Source organism: Thalassophryne amazonica, chromosome 17 (assembly GCF_902500255.1).
Source record: "Thalassophryne amazonica chromosome 17, fThaAma1.1, whole genome shotgun sequence".
In the NCBI taxonomy this organism is placed as follows: Eukaryota; Metazoa; Chordata; class Actinopteri; order Batrachoidiformes; family Batrachoididae; genus Thalassophryne; species Thalassophryne amazonica.
This window is the reverse complement of record NC_047119.1, coordinates 58,912,567-58,933,262: the sequence shown is the minus strand read 5'-3', so window position 1 is coordinate 58,933,262 and position 20,696 is coordinate 58,912,567. Positions and strand designations below refer to the sequence as shown.

The following is a 20,696-nucleotide window of genomic DNA, read 5'->3' as shown; positions in this document are numbered from 1 at the left end:
TGCAGAGTACAGGTACAGGACCAATGAAATTCAAGATCTTAGTTTTGATCCAAGATGAGCGCATACCCAGACAATTAGATTCCTGTCTTTGCTTCTCAAGGGCAGCAATCAGGGTATCCAGTGATTCCACAAAGATCACAGCACACATCAACCTCTCCTCACCAACAAAGGTACCTAAGTAGCTGGTTTCCACAATGTTACCCAACACCCATGCCAAGGAAGCACCGAACAGTGTAGGAGCCAGAACACATCCCTGACAAATGGCAGTTTTCACTGAGAAAGGTTCATAGTATCTGTTGCTGCTCTGTACAGCACTCACAATACCTCTGTATAAGCTGGCTGTGATGTCTAGCTACTTCCTGGGGATCCCACAAATTCTCAGAAGGTCCCAGAGAAGAACTCTGTCAACTGAATCAAACATTTTGTGAAAATCAATAGAGACTGCAAAGAAGCACTTCGGATATTCACGCTGGCATTCAGCGAGTACTCGCAGAGCGAGGATGTGTCAATGGTGGCCAACGTTGCTATGAAGCCAAACTGAGCAGCACATTACTGGTATTGTCTACACCAGCCTGTCTCAGAGTGGTCCCTGGACCACTCATGGGCTGTGAGCAACGCCTAGTTGTTGTTGTCCATTCGGCTCCTCCCATTTTGTGTTCGGGGTCGCCACAGTGGATACAGCCAGAGCCGCATTGGTAGTTGGCACAACCTTTACGCTGGATGCCCTTCCTGACGCAACTCCAGTTTTACCTGGAGAAACACACACAGCCGTTGGTTTTCCAAAGAGGTCTCCCATCCAAGTACTAACCAGATCCCGCACTGCTTAGCTTCTGAGACCTGATGGGATCAGGCTGACACAGAGCAGATTGGCGAGCAACCCCTCGTGGTCTGTGAATATATTGGTAAAATATCACATTTTAAAGTAATACAACACCAATTCCAGTGAAGTTGGGACGTTGTGTAAAATGCAAAAAAACAATACAATGTTTTGCAAATCCTCTTCAACCTATATTCAGTTGAATACACCACAAAGACAAGATATTTAATGTTCATACTGATAAACTTTATTGTTTATGTGCAAATATTTGCTCATTTGGAAATGGATACCTGCAACACATTTCAAAAAAGTTGGGGCGGGGCAACAAAAGACTGGGAAAGTCGATGAATGCTCATGATTGGGTCTAAAAGGAGCATCCTCAAAAGGCTCAGCCGTTCACAAGCAAAGATGGGGTGAGGATCACCACTTTGTGAACTACTGCGTGATAAAACAGTCCAGCAGTTTAAGAACAATGTTTCTCAATGTTCAGTTGCAAGGAATTTAGGGACTCCATCATCTACAGTCCATAATATAATCAGAAGATTCAGAGAATCTAGAGAACGTTTTACACATAAGCGACAAGGCTGAAAACCAACATTGAATGCCTGTGACCTTCGATCCCTCAGGCGGCACTGCATTAAAAACCAACATCGTGTAAAGGATCTTACCGTGTGGGCTCAGGAACACTTCACAAAACCATTGTCAGTTAACACAGTTCATCGCTACATCTACAAGTGCAAGTTAAAACTCTACCATGCAAAGTGAAAGCCATACATCAACAACATCCAGAAACACTGCCGCCTTCTCTGGGCCTGAGCTCATTTGACATGAATAGACACAAAGTGGAAAAGTGTGCTGTGGTCTGATGAGTCCACATTTCAAATTGTTTTTGGAAATCATGGACGTTGTGTCCTCTGGACAAAAGAGGAAAAAGACTATCCAGATTGTTACCAGCGCTAAGTTCAAAAGCCAGCATCTGTGATGGTATGGGGGTGTGTTAGTGCCCATGGCATGGGCAACTTGCACATCTGTGATGCCACCATCAATGCTGAATGGTACATCCAGGTTTTGGCGCAACACATGCTGCCATCCAAGCAACATCTTTTTCAGGGACGTCCCTGCTTATTTCAGCAAGACAATGCCAAGCCACATTCTGCATGTGTTACAACAGTGTGGCTTCGTAGTAAAAGAGTGCGGATATTAGACTGGCCTGCCTGCAGTCCAGACCTGTTGCCCATTGAAAATGAGTGGTGCATTATGAAGCACATAATATGACAAGGGAGACCTCGGCCTGTTGAACAACTGAAGTCGTACATCAAGCAAGAATAGGAAAGAATTCCACCTACAAAGCTTCAACAATTAGTGTCCTCAGTTCCCAAATGCTTATTGAGTGTTGTTAGAAGGAAAGGTGATGTAACACAGTGGTAAACATACCACTGTCCCAGCTTTTTTGAAACATGTTGCAGGCATCCATTTCAAAATGAGTAAATATTTGCACAACAATAAAATGTATCATTTTGAACATTAAATATCTTGTCTTTGTGGTGTATTTAATGAATATAGGTTGAAGAGGATTTGCAAATCATTGTATTCTGTTTTTATTTACATTTTACACAATGTCCCAACTTCATCGGAATTGGGGTTGTATTTGTAGTTTATAAGTCTTTCTTAAACTGTTGAAAATCAACTCCAAAGTCTGATAGATAGCAGCATATTTGTGCTGGTTATAATTTGTAATATGCAAACAGAGTGGTACGCAGACCTGTTGTTTTTGGAGATTTGGGGAGTTATGGTCTGCAACTTTTTTTTTTTTATTGGTTAAGTGGTCCTTGGTCGGAAAACGTCTGAGAAACACTGGTCTATACAAGCGACCAAACATAGTTACCTCAGTCACATGATAAATTTTAGTCAAAATTTGTCCTTTGTGTTTTGAGTAGTATACACAGACAGACAAATAGTACTGCAGCACATAACTGAAAAAATCCTTCAAATGGTGATGCAAGTACCAAATTTGGCACAAATACGAGGTCTATTAGAAAAGTATCCAACGTTATTATTTTTTTCAAAAACCATATGGATTTGAATCACGTGTGATTACATCAGACATGCTTGAACCCTCGTGGGCATGCGAGAGTTTTTTCACGCCTGTCGGTTACATCATTCGCCTGTGGGCAGTCTTTGAGTGAGGAGTGGCCCACCCTCATCGATTTTTTTTCTTCTTCTCATTGTTTAGGAATGGCTCAGAGACTGCTGCTTTGTTTGATCAAAATTTTCTCAAAACTGTAAGGCACAACTGAGTGGACACCATTCAATAAATTCAGCTGGTTTTTAGTAAAAATTTTAACGGCTGATGAGAGATTTTGGTCTGGTAGTGTCGCCGTAAGGACGGCCCATGGCGCCTGACAGCGATCTGCGCTTCGAGGCGGCAGCGTCTCGCCGTTTCAAGTTGAAAACTTCCACATTTCAGGCTCTGTTGACCCAGTAAGTCGTCAGAGAACAGAGAACTTTCAGAAGAAGTCGGCATGAGGAGTTTATTCGGACATTACATTAACGGACATTTTGTAATGAAAGAACGTGCAGGCAGAGTCGCATGTCGTGCTGGACCCGACCGCGGGGGGTCGCCACAGGAAAAACACCTCCGTTGGAAACCTTAACGGGCAAGTTGGAACATGCCCAAGCTGTTAAACAATTTCTCAGTTACTCACTTGTTGAAAGCCATCAAAAGCCGCCTGAATTTTACAAATGGTTTTCAACATGGTGTTTTTCCTGTCGCGGCGCACACAGATTCGCCGAGTCGTCACAGAAACGACCCGGCAAATTTGCGCGCACGTCTTTCATTACAAAATGTCCTTAAACAGTGGAATGTCCGCATAAAGGCCTCATGCCGGCCTCTTCTGAATCTTCTCTGTTCTCTCATGACGTCCTGGGTGAATTAAGCCTTAAATTACGATGTTTTCAGCTCGAAACAGGCCGACGACGGCGCCTGGAAGCGCTGCGCGACGTCCCGCTCTGTGGGAAGTCCTTACAGCGACAGAAACACCCCATAATCTCTCATCAGCCGTTAAACTTTTCACCGAAAACCAGCTGAATTTCTCGAATAGTATCCACTCGGATATTCCTCACAGGTCCAGAAAAAATTTTGATAAAGCAACGCGCGCCGTCTCGAGCAGCGTGTGAAACAAAGGAATTCAGCCGAGAGGGCTGGACCACATCTCACTCAAGGCCTGCCCACAGGGAAATGACATCACCGACACACGTGAAAAAACTCACGCATGCGCACGAGGGTTCAAGCATGATTGGTGTAATCGCACGTCATTCAAATCCATATAGTTAAAAAATAAAAATAAAAGGGTCGGTTTATTATCTAATAGACCTCGTACACCTTAAACACCCTTTTGAAAAGGCAGGGTATCCACTTGAATTTTCAATAGGCAGACAGGTAGGGGTCAATTGGAAGAATTACACAGGGGTCAAAATTAAGATGTTTCAATCATATAGAAAACTATACCACATTATTTGTCTGATCACAGAGATTCCAAAAAGGTATAGTTTGGACTATCTGTGACTGAATGTTATGGAGTTATGGGGTAAAAACAGCGAGAATGATAAGTCAATTTCAGTTTGTACAGGAGTCAAAAGTTAGTTGCTTTAATTTTGGGAAAAAATTATGCAAATTATTGGTTGAGTTAATAGGGTTTTAAAAAGGAATAGTTTGCATCATGTATCATGTTTAGTTATCATGTTACTATTATATGTCTCATAGAATCCAACGGACGTCGTCATTGTTTAACCTTTACTTGCCAGATCAATAATTTCACCATTTATTTTGTTTTTTTTACAAAATTGGAGCAATTTTAACTTTTGACCCTTGTACAAACTGAAATTGACCTTTCTCACCATGTTTGCTATTTTTTAGCCCATAACTCCATAACATTCAGTCATAGATAGTCCAAACTATACCTTTTTGAACTCGTGATGATCAGACAAATAATATGGAATACCTTTCAATATGATTGGTGCATCTTTAAATTTTGACTCCTGTGTAATTCTTCAATTGACTCCTACCTGGCTGCTTATTGAAAATTCAAGTGGACCCTCTGCTTTTTCAAAAGAGTAACATCTAAGGAGTATTTGTTCCAAATTTGGTGCTTGTATCACCATTTGAAGGATTCCTCTGTAAATATTCACTTATCTGCTGCACTATAGGACCAATCACATAACAGGAAAATGCACCAAGCTTACTTGGCAGCAATTTTCCTCAAGGATTTATTTTCTTACCATTTCCTTGCATTGGAGGGTGGTGTTTGCACGTGCCAGTTCTGCCCGTGTTGAGTCCAGTTCTCGTTTCAGCCTGTCAATCTCTAACTTCTGCTCTGCATTGATGGTAAGCTACAGAAAACGGACAAGACACATGCACACCGTCAAAGCGGTGTTTTGTGAAGTTTTCCTCTGTGTTCTTGTTGTCGGCCCGTACCTGCTGCTGGAGCTGAGCTCTCAAAGCCTCCAGCTCTCTGTTGTTTCTGTCTCTCTCCAGATCCATGGAGCTCTGCTGCTGTTGAGTCTGTTGTTTCAGTGAGAAAAGCTCAGAGTCCTTCTCCATGGCTGATTTTAGGAGCACCTCCCGCTCTGCCTGGAGTGCCGCAAGGTTGCTGCTCAGCTGGGACCCCTCCTGAAGAAAATACCATGGAAATAACAGAAACACTGGTTCAACAGTGTCTCGTCCACACACTGTGGCTGCGATGCGCACAGTGCAAACTGGCTGTGTGGATGTGCGTCACCTCCAAAATTTAATGGAGTCTTGCATGCCCTAATATCTATCTGTGGTGAACATTTTGTCAAAATCCGTGCAGTAGTTTTGATGTAATCCTGTTAACAGACAGACAGACAAATAAACAAACGGCGATGATTTTATTACGTCCTTGGTGGACGCAAAAACAAACAAAAAAACCAACAAAACAAACATGGTTTGACATAGTTCTGAGTTGGGACGGCAGGTGTTGGAGAAGTGGGCGAGTCAAAGGAGATAGGCCTACCACTTCCACTGTTTGGAGAAGGTGACATTTGCCTACAGTGCCACCAGGGACAGTGTGAATTTATAATGCTGAAACACTGATTCTGATTTTGTACTGATGGGGAAAACATTTTGCGGGAAACGCATCTTTCTTACCTTCTCTTTACTTTCTAGGGCACTACGAAGGTGAGCAAGCTCTGCTCTCTGCTCCAGTAGCTCTTTATTCAGGCAGTCAGCCTCCTGCTGGTATTGATTAATCTGATAAACACAAGACACATGTTACCAATAAATTATCAATACAGTACCAGTATTGTGTGTGTGTGTGTAAGTTGCATGTGTAATTTATTGCTGCATTGTCCAGTGTGTTGTAATTCCCAGCATACACTGGGGCAGTGTTTTATTGGTAGTCTTGCTATAAATGCTCATTATTGTCTTTATTACCAGGCATGCACATAACTGGTACGCATGGTGCTTGTGCGTGCTAAAAATAAATGATGCCCAGCAGAAAACACAAGGGAAGCACTTTATAGGAGGAACGCAATGACAGATTCAGATCAGGTGAAATGTGGGAGCATGCACTGATACCACATGTTGCCACATCCACCACACTATGGAACTGCTTTGGTCCTGGATGGCAATTACCCAGGCATATGACTGGTCCATCTTTACCCATTGATTCTGCAAAGACTACAGCATCACCTTCAAAGTTAAGGTCAATATCAGGCATACACATAACTGGTACTCATGGTGCTTGTGCATGCTAAAAATAAATGATGCGTAGCAGAAAACGCAAGGGAAGCACTTTATAAGAGGAAAGCAGTGACTGATTGTAGGAAAAGTGTTTCCCTCTGCTGTGCATCAATGATGTTTTGCACACACGAGCACCATGAGTACCAGTTATGTGCACCCCTTTATATAATGTTCCTTAAGCCAGTGGTTTCCCAAACCCAGCCGAACACCCAGTCTGTGCAAGCACTGAACAGTGCAGGAGCCAGAACACATCCCTGGTAAATACCAGTACTCACTGTGGAAAAATTCAGAATTTCTGCACAGAACTCACACTATCTGTGCACAGGCTGGCTGTGATGTCCAGCAACTTCCTGGGAATCCTTCTCAGGATATCCCAGACAGCAATCCGGCCCACCAAATCCAATCTTTTTTGAAACTCAACATATAGGCAGTACTGCCCATCTTCACGCTTGCGTTCAATGAATACTTGCATAACTAGGATGCTGTTGATGTTTATCTTCTTTGGTGTCAAGTTCATCAACAGCAGCAAGTAACTGATGCTGAATCCTGTTAAAATCACACACTCAAATTACTCAACCATTCTCAGTTTTAATCCTTACATTAACTGCAGCTGTTTCTCAAATTTGAAGAGATCGGTGTTGATTAAACTCTGTGCAAGTGTAATTATTTACGTTTATGAAGGTGTCACTTTGACCTTGTTCAAAAGTTGAGTTAAAAGTGGTAAAAATAAGTTTTTGTGCCACACTCTAAGTTTTCAGTGATGCTGTTTTGACCGTTTTGATGCCTTCAGGTTGAGGGTTCAAACCCAACGTGAGGACTGTCGTCAGTACAACTTTTTTTTTTTTTTTTTTAATCAGAACAGATTTGGAAATCAGACCAGGTTGAATATTTTACTCTTTGGATTGTGTTTGTTCATCTTAAAGTGTGGAGTCGTATAAACTGAAAATGTTTTAATTATGTCAGAGATGATTTTAATACTGGTGTTTCTGTCGCATACAAGTATAAACCACAATGGAATGTGTGTAAGTGGGACACAAGCTTCCCAGGGAGCGCAAAGCTAAAGTCAGCCACTCGCTACATCATGATTCAATGCGCTCATGTTGGATCAACGCAGTACCATATCAACGTAACTCAAGTGTATTTCAGAAAAACGACAGAACACAGGACACACACACACTATGGTGTGTGACTCCTTCAAAGCAGGAGCACTGCACAGGTTTTCCTAAGTGCATTCTAAACCCGAATGTTAAAATTAATTAAAAAGATTAAATAGTGTAAACTCAAAGTTTTAAAAAAAAAAGTTGGACTTACTTAAATATTTCAAGTTTGTGTAACATGATCTTGCTTATTGAGTAACTTAAACTCAGAATTTTTGACTGACTTGAACTAATTGTATATTAAATAAGCAAAACTTCAAAGTATAACTTAAGTACAACTTCAAAGAATTAAGTAATCATTTATGGAAATATTTGAGTTGACTTAGCAAACACTGTAGCAGGGATGGTGGCCAAGTGGTTAGCACTGTTGGTTTTGGTGCAGAAGGTTCCTGGTTCAAACCCCACCTCTCCCACATTTTTCTATGTAATGGAACCCTGAGTGGTGACCCTGAGTGAAAAGAGAGGGAGCAGCTGAAGGGACTTAATGAACACATTAATTTAATTGTAATCATGAGGTATAAGTAGTATATAATCAAAACTTTTAAGTTCTGCTAACTTGTTTGGATTTACAGTGTGTGGCTGATGCAGAGCTCTGCTCAGAGGGAGAATTTTGAAAAAAAAAAAAAGAGTAAACAAATAAAAAAAACTGTGCGCAAAAGATAATGATATCCCACTTTTGAAAAGTTTGCATACACATAATGTACTGTGCACAATTTCCAAGTGCACATTTGAGATCTAAAATAACACCATGTGTGATAGATGTTATATGTTTATGTGGAAAATCAATACACCTCACAGTGCAGTGGGGCCGAGAGCAGTGCCATCTCAGCTCACACACCAACTTCAGCAGCCCTACGTCACCCCTGGGAGCCCTGATGGGTTATAAGGAGGCAAGCACACAGTGCACCCCCACCACTACAACAAAGGACAGAGAGATGGCACTCCAGACACAGTTCAAGCTCATGGTTGTCCTGTTGGTCTCACGTGCACCTGATCCTGGATTGTGGTCTTTACCAGCTGTCAGCAGGACTTTCCTCGCAGTTACTGAAAGTTTCCCCAAAGTCAGTCCAAAGATGGGTTTTATAATCTCTAAATTTGAACACAGCTGATCCACTCACCTTGCAGTAGGACTGTAGGTCTCTATGATCATGGCATTTATATTGCATCATTGCGTAGTGAACGGCCAATGCACTTTCCCTTTCAAAATAAAAGCATGCTTGTTTGTACATTAAATTGCAGTAATAATGTATTCTATGAAATCCTTGTCTGGGCTTTTCAGGAAGATTACTTACAAAATAATAATAATAATACAATTTATAAAATATCCTCTACTAGTAATTTTTATTAAACTGGCTGAATGTTGTCTTGCTCACTTTGGTAGATAAAGAAATATTCACTGAATCATCTTTAGTGTTCTGATATTGTATTTGTAAAATACAAGTACCAGCTGTGATGCTGATCTAACCACACAACCACGCTGGGATTTGGATAAATAGAATATTGGCAGTTCTGCTTTCAAAATTTAAAACTGGAGGGTTTGATTTATGCAAACCTTTTTTTGTGACTGATTTGTTAGAACAGGGATATGATAAAGAGCAAAGTGATGCTGACAAAAAAAAAAAGTATTATAATTCAGTGGCTTTGTATACACATATTGCAGTAAGAAACAGCTATACTGACTTAATAAAATCTATGAAACACATTCAATTGATTGTTTAGGATTAGGGTTATACCAAATGAAATGCATAAAAATATAACAGCTAATTTTATCTTAACTTTACATTTATTATTTGAGTTTATTTCATTGAATTACAACAAATTGTATTTTCTGAAATACACATAATTTGTTTGGTAAATTTCATCCAGAATATTTGGAAAGGACAAATATACTTAATATTTTTACTTAGGTTTACCAAGATCATCAAGTATATTTAAATGATTTCACAGCTTTTTAATTTACTCAATATTTTTAAGTGTAAAAATGTTTTGCCAAAAAAAATTGAGTAGAGCACAGCAACAGTTTTTAGAGTGTATCGTTACAGCCTTCATTTATTTCTAAAAGTATACGGTTAGGGGATGCTGTCCTATCTGTCACCTTGCTTTGTTTCTCCTGCTGCAGATTTGCCATCTCAGTTTCGAGCTGCTGCTTGATGTTCAGTAATTCATCATGTTCTTGTTTGGTACTGGACATAATCTTCACTGCGTCCACATTCTGCACGTAGACACAAACATCAACAAATGAACTGTGAAGAATTTTTCAAAAATCCCATAACATGAGAAACACGCTGTAACAACAAGTTGTTACCTTTTTCATCAGGTCAGCGTGACTGCTGACCAGCTCTGCATGTTTCTCTTTAAGTTGAGAAAAGCGAAGTTCTGCGGCCTGAGCTCTACCTGGGAGACAACACATATCCAAAATCATGTTTGCCGAAGTTTAATCCCACTTTTAACCCTTTAAGAACATCCCCCCCACCCCCTCATTTTTTAAAATGTTATTTTATTTCCACCAAAATGACAAACCCAAAAGTACAGGTTCATTACACATGAGGAGTCATTTGACAGAAAAACACAGGATTTTACTTCAGTTTATCCATTTTCCTGCTCGGAATAAGATGGTGTGATGTTTCTAACTATCATAGGTGGAAAAACCCTGGCTGGAGTCACAAAAAAAAAAAAAAAACCTGGAGGGAAAAAAGAAAACAAGGTGACCTAGCATATTGTTGTCCAAAAAGCCCTTCCCCGGCAGAAAAGAGTTGCGTGAGCACCCACATTTGTTTATATGACAGCAAGAAACACCCAGCGTCTCATTTAATGTACACCGATAAAAAGTACTCACCCACAGCCAGAACCAAGCATCTGTCCAATCTGCTGTCACAGATGACGTGTGTAAGTATATATATATATATATATCTATATATATATATATATAGATATATATATATGGGTGATTCTTAGACTACGGGCACTTATTATGTCCTTTGATCATACTGTATGAAAAACAGAAAAAAGGGGAAATTTCACACCTTTATAGTTATCTTTACAATGAAAGTGTTGTGGCTGGCGTGCCTGGCTGGCTTTTGTGTTTCTTTTGTTTCTGTCTTTTGGTTTTCCTCCCAGGTGGTGCGCATTTGGGACTGAGTGGCTGTGTAGCTGAGTTTATCAGGACCTCACCCTGATCACCTGAGGCTGATCACCTGCGGCTCGTCAGGACTCACAGCTGTGGTGCATCTACATAGATTGGAACATGGTGGCATTTAAGACTGGAGTACACAGTGTGTATTTGCCAGAGACTCGACCTTGTGACCAGACGGGTGAGATCGTCGTCTCTAGAGCCATCTCCCATCAGTGGATGCAGAGAACGTCCAGGTTTGATGCATGGTCTGTGAAAGAGGAGGGGGTGAGGTCTCACGCTCGTCAGCACACTTCCTGAGGTACGTTTGGTTTTGTGACTAACATTTATACAGTCAGTAAATGTGGTGTCCCTCACACCTTATTATATTGAGCTGTATGTTAGTCGTTTAAATCAGCTTCCACTGCAGTGGAGTTTTGTGAACAGGGTGTTCTATGCCTGCAGGGTGGGAAGCTGATTTGCAATTAAGCCAGGAAGTGTTTGCTGTTTGTACACCTTTGAGTGGTCTCTCTGTGTGTTGAGTGTGGACTCACATAATGATTTCTTCTTTCACAGACTCAGTTTGTCGTGGCCACCTGGGGGGTGTCGGCGGGGTCCTTGGGTCCGAACAGTTTTCTGGCTCCGGACCGTTAACGCTGCTGGGAGCGCACCGCAATCCACCACGCCAGACCGCGCACTCTTTTGTTGTTTTCGTATCACTTCACTGTTATGTTTATTAAACTCTGTTATCCTTTGTACCGTGCTCTGCTTATTTCATACTGGGTCCTTCAAACGCTGGTCGGTTCTCCGGGCTGCGTCCGACACATAACAGAAAGTGTGTTAAGAAGTTTGTTCTAGTAGTCTATGATGACTTTTTCACCTTTTTTCAGCATCATTATATGCAAATATTGCCGTTTTGTGCTTGTCCCACACCCAGACTTTTGATCTTCAATGATAAAAATGAATGATAAAGAAACGTTTTTTCTAATGTTTTAAAATATCTCTGAATAAAATATCAGTAATATAATCAAAACATAATTGGGGTATTTAATGTCATACAACTGTTGTGATTTTTTTTAAATAAAATGTAGTTGTCCCACACTATTGCCGTAATTTCCACCACAGCACTGTAATGTCCCTTTAAACAGTTTGTATGAAAGATTGTTTGGGTAGTTTCTATGGAGATAAACAGTGACATCAGAGCACATGTATATAGCGCCAAATCACAACAAACAGTTGCCCCAAGGCACTTTATTACATTTACAAGGCCAATAGTGCCCGTAGTTAAAGAATCACCCATATATACAAATTCAGAGAAAAACTTTAACATTTAGATTAAGAGAAGAACTTTAACATTTAGATCTCTCTGAGAAGTGACACCATCAGGAATCTTTGAAGTTATATCTGGATCACAAGGTCATAAAATGTCATATTTCAGCTCATTTTTTTTCCCTCGTGAGGGTAATGTTTCCACAGATATCTACCTTTTTGTTGCGAAATCAGAAATATAAAACATTGCAAATGTTAATTTCAGGAAGAATCTTTAATTTTTGGGGATGATGTGGTTCTGTTGGCTTTATCAGGCAGTGGCCACCAATGAGCACTGAGCTTGTTTGACACAGACTGTGTAGCGACTGGGATGAGAATCAGCACCTTCAAGTCTGAGACCATGGTCCTCTGTCAGAAAAGGGTGGACTGTCCCCTGCCCCAAGTGAAGGAGTTTAAGTATCTCGGGGTCTTGATCACAAGTGGGGGTAAGTTGGAGCTTGAGGTCGATAGATGGATTGTGGCGGCATTAGATGTTTTATGGACCATGGTGGTGAAGAAGGACCTGAGCCAGAAGGCAAAACTCTGAGTTTACCAGTACATTTACGCTCCGATCCTCACCTATGCTCATGAATTTTGGGTAATGACCAAAAGAATAAGGTTGTGGATGCAAGCAGTGAAAATGGGATTCCTCTGTCAGGTATCTGATCTTACACTCCTGGACAGGTGAGAAGCTCAACTATCCGAGAGGAACTCTGAGAGGAGCCACTGCTTCTTCACATCGAAAGGAGCCATCTGAGGTGGTTGGGAACCTGGTGAGGATGCCCCTGGTTGTTTCCCTAGGGAGGTCTTATAGGCACATGTCCAACTGTGAGGAGGCGCCGGGGAAGATCTCCCAGCTGGATTGGGAACACCTGGGGATCCTTCAGGAAGAGTTACAGGACTTGGCCAAGGATAGTAAAGTGTGGGATGAGTTGCTTGGTCTGCTGTCATGGTGACCCAGACCCGGTTATGTAGCAGAAAATGAATGAATTAATGAATTTTAGGGAGCAACTTCCACCTGCAGGCCATTCCAGTTTTAAGGGTTAAAACAAAGCAAATTTGTGCACTCACTGTCTGCCTCCTTAAATCCGATTTGTGCCCCAACGTTGGCGACATTAGCACTTCGTAAAGCGTCCACCTCCATCCGCAAGTGTTCATTTTCCACCAAAGCCATCTGTTTCTGGGTGCGCTGGTCCTCGACCTCTGCTTCCAGATGGTTGACTTGAGACTTGAGTTCAACAACACACTTTTGAGCCTGAAGAAAGGAACAGCAGTGTCAATGTTTCAGTTTTTTTTTTTACATCATCACTGGACCAAATTCAGGATAGTAACCAAGAAAGCTCATTGGCTGAATCTTTATGGATGATAAGACATTACAGTGTTTTATTTTCATGTCACTCCAACCAGTGTGTCTGTTAAGTTAACAGCAACAATAACCGTAGAACAAATTAAACATGTCAACACCTCAACAAGCAAAAAAACAATACAATGAAGAGATGATTCCTATTCCCTATGATTAACATAGGGTGCCTACGTCATTTCGGAGCATCAGTAGCGATTCACCTATTATCGCCTCATTTCTGCTTAAAACAGCCTCGTTTCTGCTTAAAACTGACGTTAGAATGATTTAAGAGGTTTTAATTTGTCATGTGATGGTTAATAATCACATTATTCCCTTTGATCGCTATGGAGAGTCAGACTCAGAGAGTCAGACTCAAAGAGTCAGTCTCAGACACAGGCGCAGTGAAGGCAGAGCGGACCAATTTTTAGAGGGGATCGTTCAGTTGGCGACACCGGTTCAAGGCCACCCCTACCCATTCTCCATGTAATGTGGAGTTGCATCTGACTTAAAATTTGTGCCAAATCAACATGCAGATCTGTATTGGATTTGCTGTGGAGACTCCAAGTGATGAAGTGAAAAGTTAAAAGAATTTACTTTTATGTTGATTTAGTTTTAGTCATAGTCTTGACTAAAATGTTATTTAGTTGCCTCCGGCAACAAAGTTGGAAGAGGTTATGTTTTCGCCCCGTTTGTTTTGTGAACAGCCTGAAGCCCACAAATTTTTTTTTAATATATCATTATGATTTTTTACTGAAGAGTCTTATCCTAATAGGCAAGAACTGATTCAATTTTCAAAGTCAAATGTCAAAGCCAGGAAAAATCTTGGAAAACTGGAAAAATCCCTATCTTTAACATTGAAAGAATTTTCAAAACTTCATAACTCTGACAAAAAAGATAAATTGTCTTTCATATTTGACAGCATTATGTAGGATGACATCCTTTATCGACTGACAAAGTTTGATCCGGATCTGATCCAAATTACAGATTTTGTGGCCATTTAAATTTAACATTGAAAACCCTATTTAATGTGTATTTTACATTATATCTTAAACATGCTCCAGTCACTGTCATATTTGAAAGTGAGGTGCAGGCTGGCACTCACTATCACCTGACAAAGTTTGATCCAGTTCTGATCCGGACTGTGGATTTTGAATTTAATATTGAAAAGCCCATTTGGTGTATATTTTGAATTATATCGCGATCAAAAGTGCCTCAGTCACTCTCATTTTTCCGTTATGGATTTACTTACACCACCAAAATTGGATGGAGGTTCCAATTTTATGCCTGTTTTCTTTCTTCCAGTTATCAGTCGGAAACCAAGGGCCAAAACGAAATGACAAATTGTACATAGAGATATTCTGTGAAAATTATCTGAAAAAGAATTCAGGCACTGAAAAAGCTGAAAAACACCACAAAAAACTTTGATTCAAGTGCATGAACTAAATACATACTCCTGATATTTGATCGGCTCTAATTTAGCTTATTAAAAGCCACTTCTAACAGGACTTTGACCTTGAAAATTTTTCTAAGGTGAAATTTTTGTGGAATTGGAAACTATGAGAGCGCTGCTCTAGTTTTAGTTATAATTTGGTCATCTGACGTATGCACTGGGCAGTTTGGCACAGCACAGAGGTCTCAACACAATACGGAAACTGTTGGCAAATTCTGATAAGTAATAGTAATAGTAAATAAGCACCACTGTTAAAGGAAGGGTCCATCTACAGTACAAAAGACACCATCCCACCTGCACCTCATGGTAGAGGCAGTCCAAGAGGTGGACATGATTGACCTCCAAACGACGAGGCCAAGAACGCTCACTGACTGTACGACTGGAAGGTGTGTGAGTCTGCTTACCTCAGTCTTAATGAGCTGCAGCTCTGGTTTCAGCACCTCGAGCTCCTTCCTCAGGTCATCATTCTGTGTTTCTCTGAGCTCTTGTCCAGCATCAGGTGCACCCATTTGGTTGAACAAGTAGTACTGCTGTGAAAGGAGAATGATGTCAGTATGACTGTATTTTCCAGAGTATAAATCGTGCTAGTTTTTAATTCGTTTGGAAGGTCCTGCAACTTATACACTGAAAAATACTATGTATATATATATATATATATATATATATACACTCAACAAAAATATAAACGCAACACTTTTGGTTTTGCACCCATTTTGTATGAGATGAACTCAAAGATCTAAAACTTTTCCCACATACACAATATCACCATTTCCCTCAAATATTGTTCACAAACCAGTCTAAATCTGTGATAGTGAGCACTTCTCCTTTGCTGAGATAATCCATCCCACCTCACAGGTGTGCCATATCAAGATGCTGATTAGACACCATGATTAGTGTACAGGTGTGCCTTAGACTGCCCACAATAAAAGGCCACTCTGAAAGGTGTAGTTTTGTTTTATTGGGGGGGGATACCAGTCAGTATCTGGTGTGACCACCATTTGCCTCATGCAGTGCAACACATCTCCTTCGCATAGAGTTGATCAGGTTGTCAATTGTGGCCTGTGGAATGTTGGTCCACTCCTCTTCAATGGCTGTGCGAAGTTGCTGGATATTGGCAGGAACTGGTACACGCTGTCGTATACGCCGGTCCAGAGCATCCCAAACATGCTCAATGGGTGACATGTCCAGTGAGTATGCCGGCCATGCAAGAACTGGGACATTTTCAGCTTCCAAGAATTGTGTACAGATCCTTGCAACATGGGGCCGTGCATTATCCTGCTGCAACATGAGGTGATGTTCTTGGATGTATGGCACAACAATGGGCCTCAGGATCTCGTCACGGTATCTCTGTGCATTCAAAATGCCATCAATAAAATGCACCTGTGTTCTTCGTCCATAACAGACGCCTGCCCATACCATAACCCCACCGCCACCATGGGCCACTCGATCCACAACATTGACATCAGAAAACCGCTCACCCACACAACGCCACACACGCTGTCTGCCATCTGCCCTGAACAGTGTGAACCGGGATTCATCCATGAAGAGAACACCTCTCCAATGTGCCAAACGCCAGCGAATGTGAGCATTTGCCCACTCAAGTCGGTTACGACGACGAACTGGAGTCAGGTCGAGACCCCGATGAGGACGACGAGCATGCAGATGAGCTTCCCTGAGACGGTTTCTGACAGTTTGTGCAGAAATTCTTTGGTTTCTTTGGAAACCGATTGTTTCAGCAGCTGTCCGAGTGGCTGGTCTCAGACGATCTTGGAGGTGAACATGCTGGATGTGGAGGTCCTGGACTGGTGTGATTACACGTGGTCTGCGGTTGTGAGGCTGGTTGGATGTACTGCCAAATTCTCTGAAACGCCTTTGGAGACGGCTTATGGTAGAGAAATGAACATTCAATACACGAGCAACAGCTCTGGTTGACATTGTGGGCAGTCTAAGGCACACCTGTGCACTAATCATGGTGTCTAATCAGCATCTTGATATGGCACACCTGTGAGGTGGGATGGATTATCTCAGCAAAGGAGAAGTGCTCACTATTACAGATTTAGACTGGTTTGTGAACAATATTTGAGGGAAATGGTGATATTGTGTATGTGGAAAAAGTTTTAGATCTTTGAGTTCATCTCATACAAAATGGGAGCAAAACCAAAAGTGTTGCGTTTATATTTTTGTTGAGTGTATATATACAGACTGCCCACAATAAAAGGCCACTCTGAAAGGTGCAGTTTTATCACACAGCACAATGCCACAGATGTCGCAAGATTTGAGGGAGCGTGCAATTGGCATGCTGACAGCAGGAATGTCAACCAGAGCTGTTGCTCGTGTATTGAATGTTCATTTCTCTACCATAAGTCGTCTCCAAAGGCGTTTCAAAGAATTTGGCAGTACATCCAACCAGCCTCACAACCGCAGACCACGTGTAACCACACCAGCCCAGGACCTCCACATCCAGCATGTTCACCTCCAAGATCGTCTGAGACCAGCCACTCGGACAGCTGCTGAAACAATCGGTTTGCATAACCAAAGAATTTCTGCACAAACTGTCAGAAACCGTCTCAGGGAAGCTCATCTGCATGCACGTCGTCCTCATCGGGGTCTCAACCTGACTCCAGTTCGTCGTCGTAACTGACTTGAGTGGGCAAATGCTCACATTCGCTGGCGTTTGGCACGTTGGAGAGGTGTTCTCTTCATGGATGAATCCCGGTTCACACTGTTCAGGGCAGATGGCAGACAGCGTTTCTGGCGTCATGTGGGTGAGCGGTTTTCTGATGTCAATGTTGTGGATCGAGTGTCCCATGGTGGCGGTGGGGTTATGGTATGGGCAGGCGTCTGTTATGGACGAAGAACACAGGTGCATTTTATTGATGGCATTTTGAATGCACAGAGATACCGTGACGAGATCCTGAGGCCCATTGTTGTGCCATACATCCAAGAACATCACCTCATGTTGCAGCAGGATAATGCACGGCCCCATGTTGCAAGGATCTGTACACAATTCTTGGAAGCTGAAAATGTCCCAGTTCTTGCATGGCCGGCATACTCACCGGACATGTCACCCATTGAGCATGTTTGGATGCTCTGGACCGGCGTATACGACAGCGTGTACCAGTTCCTGCCAATATCCAGCATCTTCGCACAGCCATTGAAGAGGAGTGGACCAACATTCCACAGGCCACAATTGACAACCTGATCAACTCTATGCGAAGGAGATGTGTTGCACTGCATGAGGCAAATGGTGGTCACACCAGATACTGACTGGTATCCCCCCCCAATAAAACAAAACTGCACCTTTCAGAGTGGCCTTTTATTGTGGGCAGTCTAAGCCACACCTGTGCACTAATCATGGTGTCTAATCAGCATCTTGATATGGCACACCTGTGAGGTGGGATGGATTATCTCAGCAAAGGAGAAGTGCTCACTATCACAGATTTAGACTGGTTTGTGAACAATATTTGAGGGAAATGGTGATATTGTGTATGTGGAAAAAGGTTTAGATCTTTGAGTTCATCTCATACAAAATGGGAGCAAAACCAAAAGTGTTGCGTTTATCTTTTTGTTGAGTGTATATATATAAATTCAGGCTTTTCTAGGGTCCAAGCTCTAAACAAAATAAACTCCTAATAATGAAAGAATAAATATCAGTGATAAACTTACAATGCAAAAACTCCAACATTAAAGGTTTAGTGCCACTAGGTATTTTAAGATTTAATTCATAAGAATAATTTTCTTTGGCACCACTTTAGTTTTATTCCTTAGCATTTAGATAAGGGATTCATAATATGATATTGCTAATATGTTCAAAATTCATGCTGTCTGGAAACAATTTAGAAATTCAACTGCTGAGGGGGAGAAATTCAAGAGATCAATTTTTTTTTCAATTTGTTTCATTTATATAGCACCAAATCACAACAGAGTTACCTCAAGGTGCTTCACACACGTGAGGTCTAACCCTTACTAACCCCCAGAGCAGCAGTGGTAAGGAAAAACTCCCTCTGAGGAAGAAAACCTCAGCAGACCAGACTCAAAGGGGTGACCCTCTGCTTGGGCCAATGCTACAGACATAATATGACAGAACAATTCACAAAACGAATATACAGGAAATGCTGCTGGTGCCCAGGACAGGAGGGTTTGCCCAGCACAAATACCACACCCATCTCTGGATGGAGCTGCACCTTAACAGAGAGAAAAAAAACAGAATCAGCCATCAGAAAGACAAGAAATACAGTATAATTTGTCAGCATTAAACAACAAGAAAAAAACAGGAAATACTAGGTGATCACAGGCCACTAGCCCTAAACTTCACTAAAAGACCCAGAATTTAGGTAAAGTGAGGCTGTGGCACAGTCCATTTCCTAATAAAAGACTTAGAGTAAAAAGCGTAGAACACTATACTATGTCAGTATGCTTAGCCATCCGAAAGGGAAATAATTGTTTTAAGTCTGGGGATGCTATGAGCAACATTTTAGTGAATCTAGAAGTGATTACAATAAATCTTATATATCTTATATCTATCTCTTCTATCTTAAATAGGAGTTAACGTAAATGGATCACAGGGAATCTCAAACGTCAGGCATGTGCACACGCTTCCTCCTGTAGTTAGTCTGCGTGATGGTGATGAAGGAAAAGACAATATTCACTATGGAAATTCCTCCCAGATAAATATGTCCTCTTCATTAAAATAAACTGTAATTTTATAGTTACAAAATAACCTACATCATAATCATTGGATGGCAAGTAGAAACTACATTTTCTCAGTTTTGTCAAATTGAAAGGCCCTACAGCTTTAAAGAAGTGATAATACAGAAAAGAGGTGTGACTTATATCCAGAAATACAGTAATCAACTACATGATTTATGATGCAGGATGATACCTGTGACATTTGTTCTGCATCTCTAACGTCTGGTTTTGGTTCCACGGCTTCGTCCTCATAAGGTTCACTACCCGGCATTACCACCACCGGCTTCTTATATTCAGCCCAGGCACCGGCACGGAGGAAGTTTGGAGGAGACTGTGAATGTATAAGAAGTGAAAGAGAAGTAAAACAGGAGCAGTCACATGCATGGATGTCAAACCTTTCGATATAGCACAACCTATGCTTACATCTGGGAGATCTGGGATTTGGATGATACTTTTAAAGAACTCGCTTTCTCTGCTCTGTTGAAGACTACTGCACGAGGCTGCAGAGCATACAACAGACACACAGCTGTGAGTCACTCACAACAGACCGAACTATAACCATAAGGAGTTATAATCAAAATAAACCTTGTAAATAAATCACGGAATCGTTCTCGATGTCCCAGAAGAACATCTGGACTGACGCCTGTAAACACCAGGATGCGACCAAATTTACAATTGATCTAAAAATTGTTTTTTATTAAATGCAAAGGAACGTGTGGTTGTCACTTAAGCGTGAAGTTTGAACAACAGTAAAACAGAAAAATGGTACAGGAAGCTGCAGTCCAAGTATGAGCGGTATCAGAGGTGTCAGTCTGCACTGCCCGGCTGGGGTCTGGATTTGGCCCTGTTGGCATCCAGCTGACGCCGAACTTCACACAAGAAAAATGAAAAAAGAAACTTTACATCAATTAAGAGGTACTCATGGTACATTAATATGTATATGTCGCAGATATGAACAAGCGAAGCTCTTCGCATCTCACCGTGTGATTTAGGTCCTTCAGACTTTTTTAAAATAATACTTCTGGGGAGCATTAGCATGGCTAAAAAAACACCCCCAGACCCC

General features: G+C 41.4%; 1 protein-coding gene across 2 annotated transcripts in view; it reads right to left on the bottom strand.

Annotated features, from left to right (window-relative positions):
* Positions 1–20,492, bottom strand: part of LOC117529600 (huntingtin-interacting protein 1-related protein-like) — a 52,179-nt gene extending 31,687 nt beyond the window's left edge. Inside the window, exons 1-11 of one of the 2 annotated variants that reach the window (XM_034192429.1) lie at positions 20,363–20,492; positions 20,219–20,276; positions 20,057–20,133; positions 19,827–19,964; positions 15,349–15,474; positions 13,224–13,407; positions 10,041–10,129; positions 9,831–9,947; positions 5,985–6,086; positions 5,292–5,486; positions 5,096–5,206 (exon numbers count right to left, since the gene is read on the bottom strand). In XM_034192429.1, the coding sequence (XP_034048320.1) occupies positions 5,096–5,206; positions 5,292–5,486; positions 5,985–6,086; positions 9,831–9,947; positions 10,041–10,129; positions 13,224–13,407; positions 15,349–15,474; positions 19,827–19,964; positions 20,057–20,133; positions 20,219–20,264 (1,185 nt within the window). In that variant the 5' untranslated portion in view covers positions 20,265–20,276; positions 20,363–20,492. The remainder of the gene's footprint in view (positions 1–5,095; positions 5,207–5,291; positions 5,487–5,984; positions 6,087–9,830; positions 9,948–10,040; positions 10,130–13,223; positions 13,408–15,348; positions 15,475–19,826; positions 19,965–20,056; positions 20,134–20,218; positions 20,277–20,362) is intronic. The other variant, XM_034192430.1, reaches the window with a different exon arrangement.
* Positions 20,493–20,696: the final 204 nt, after the last annotated feature.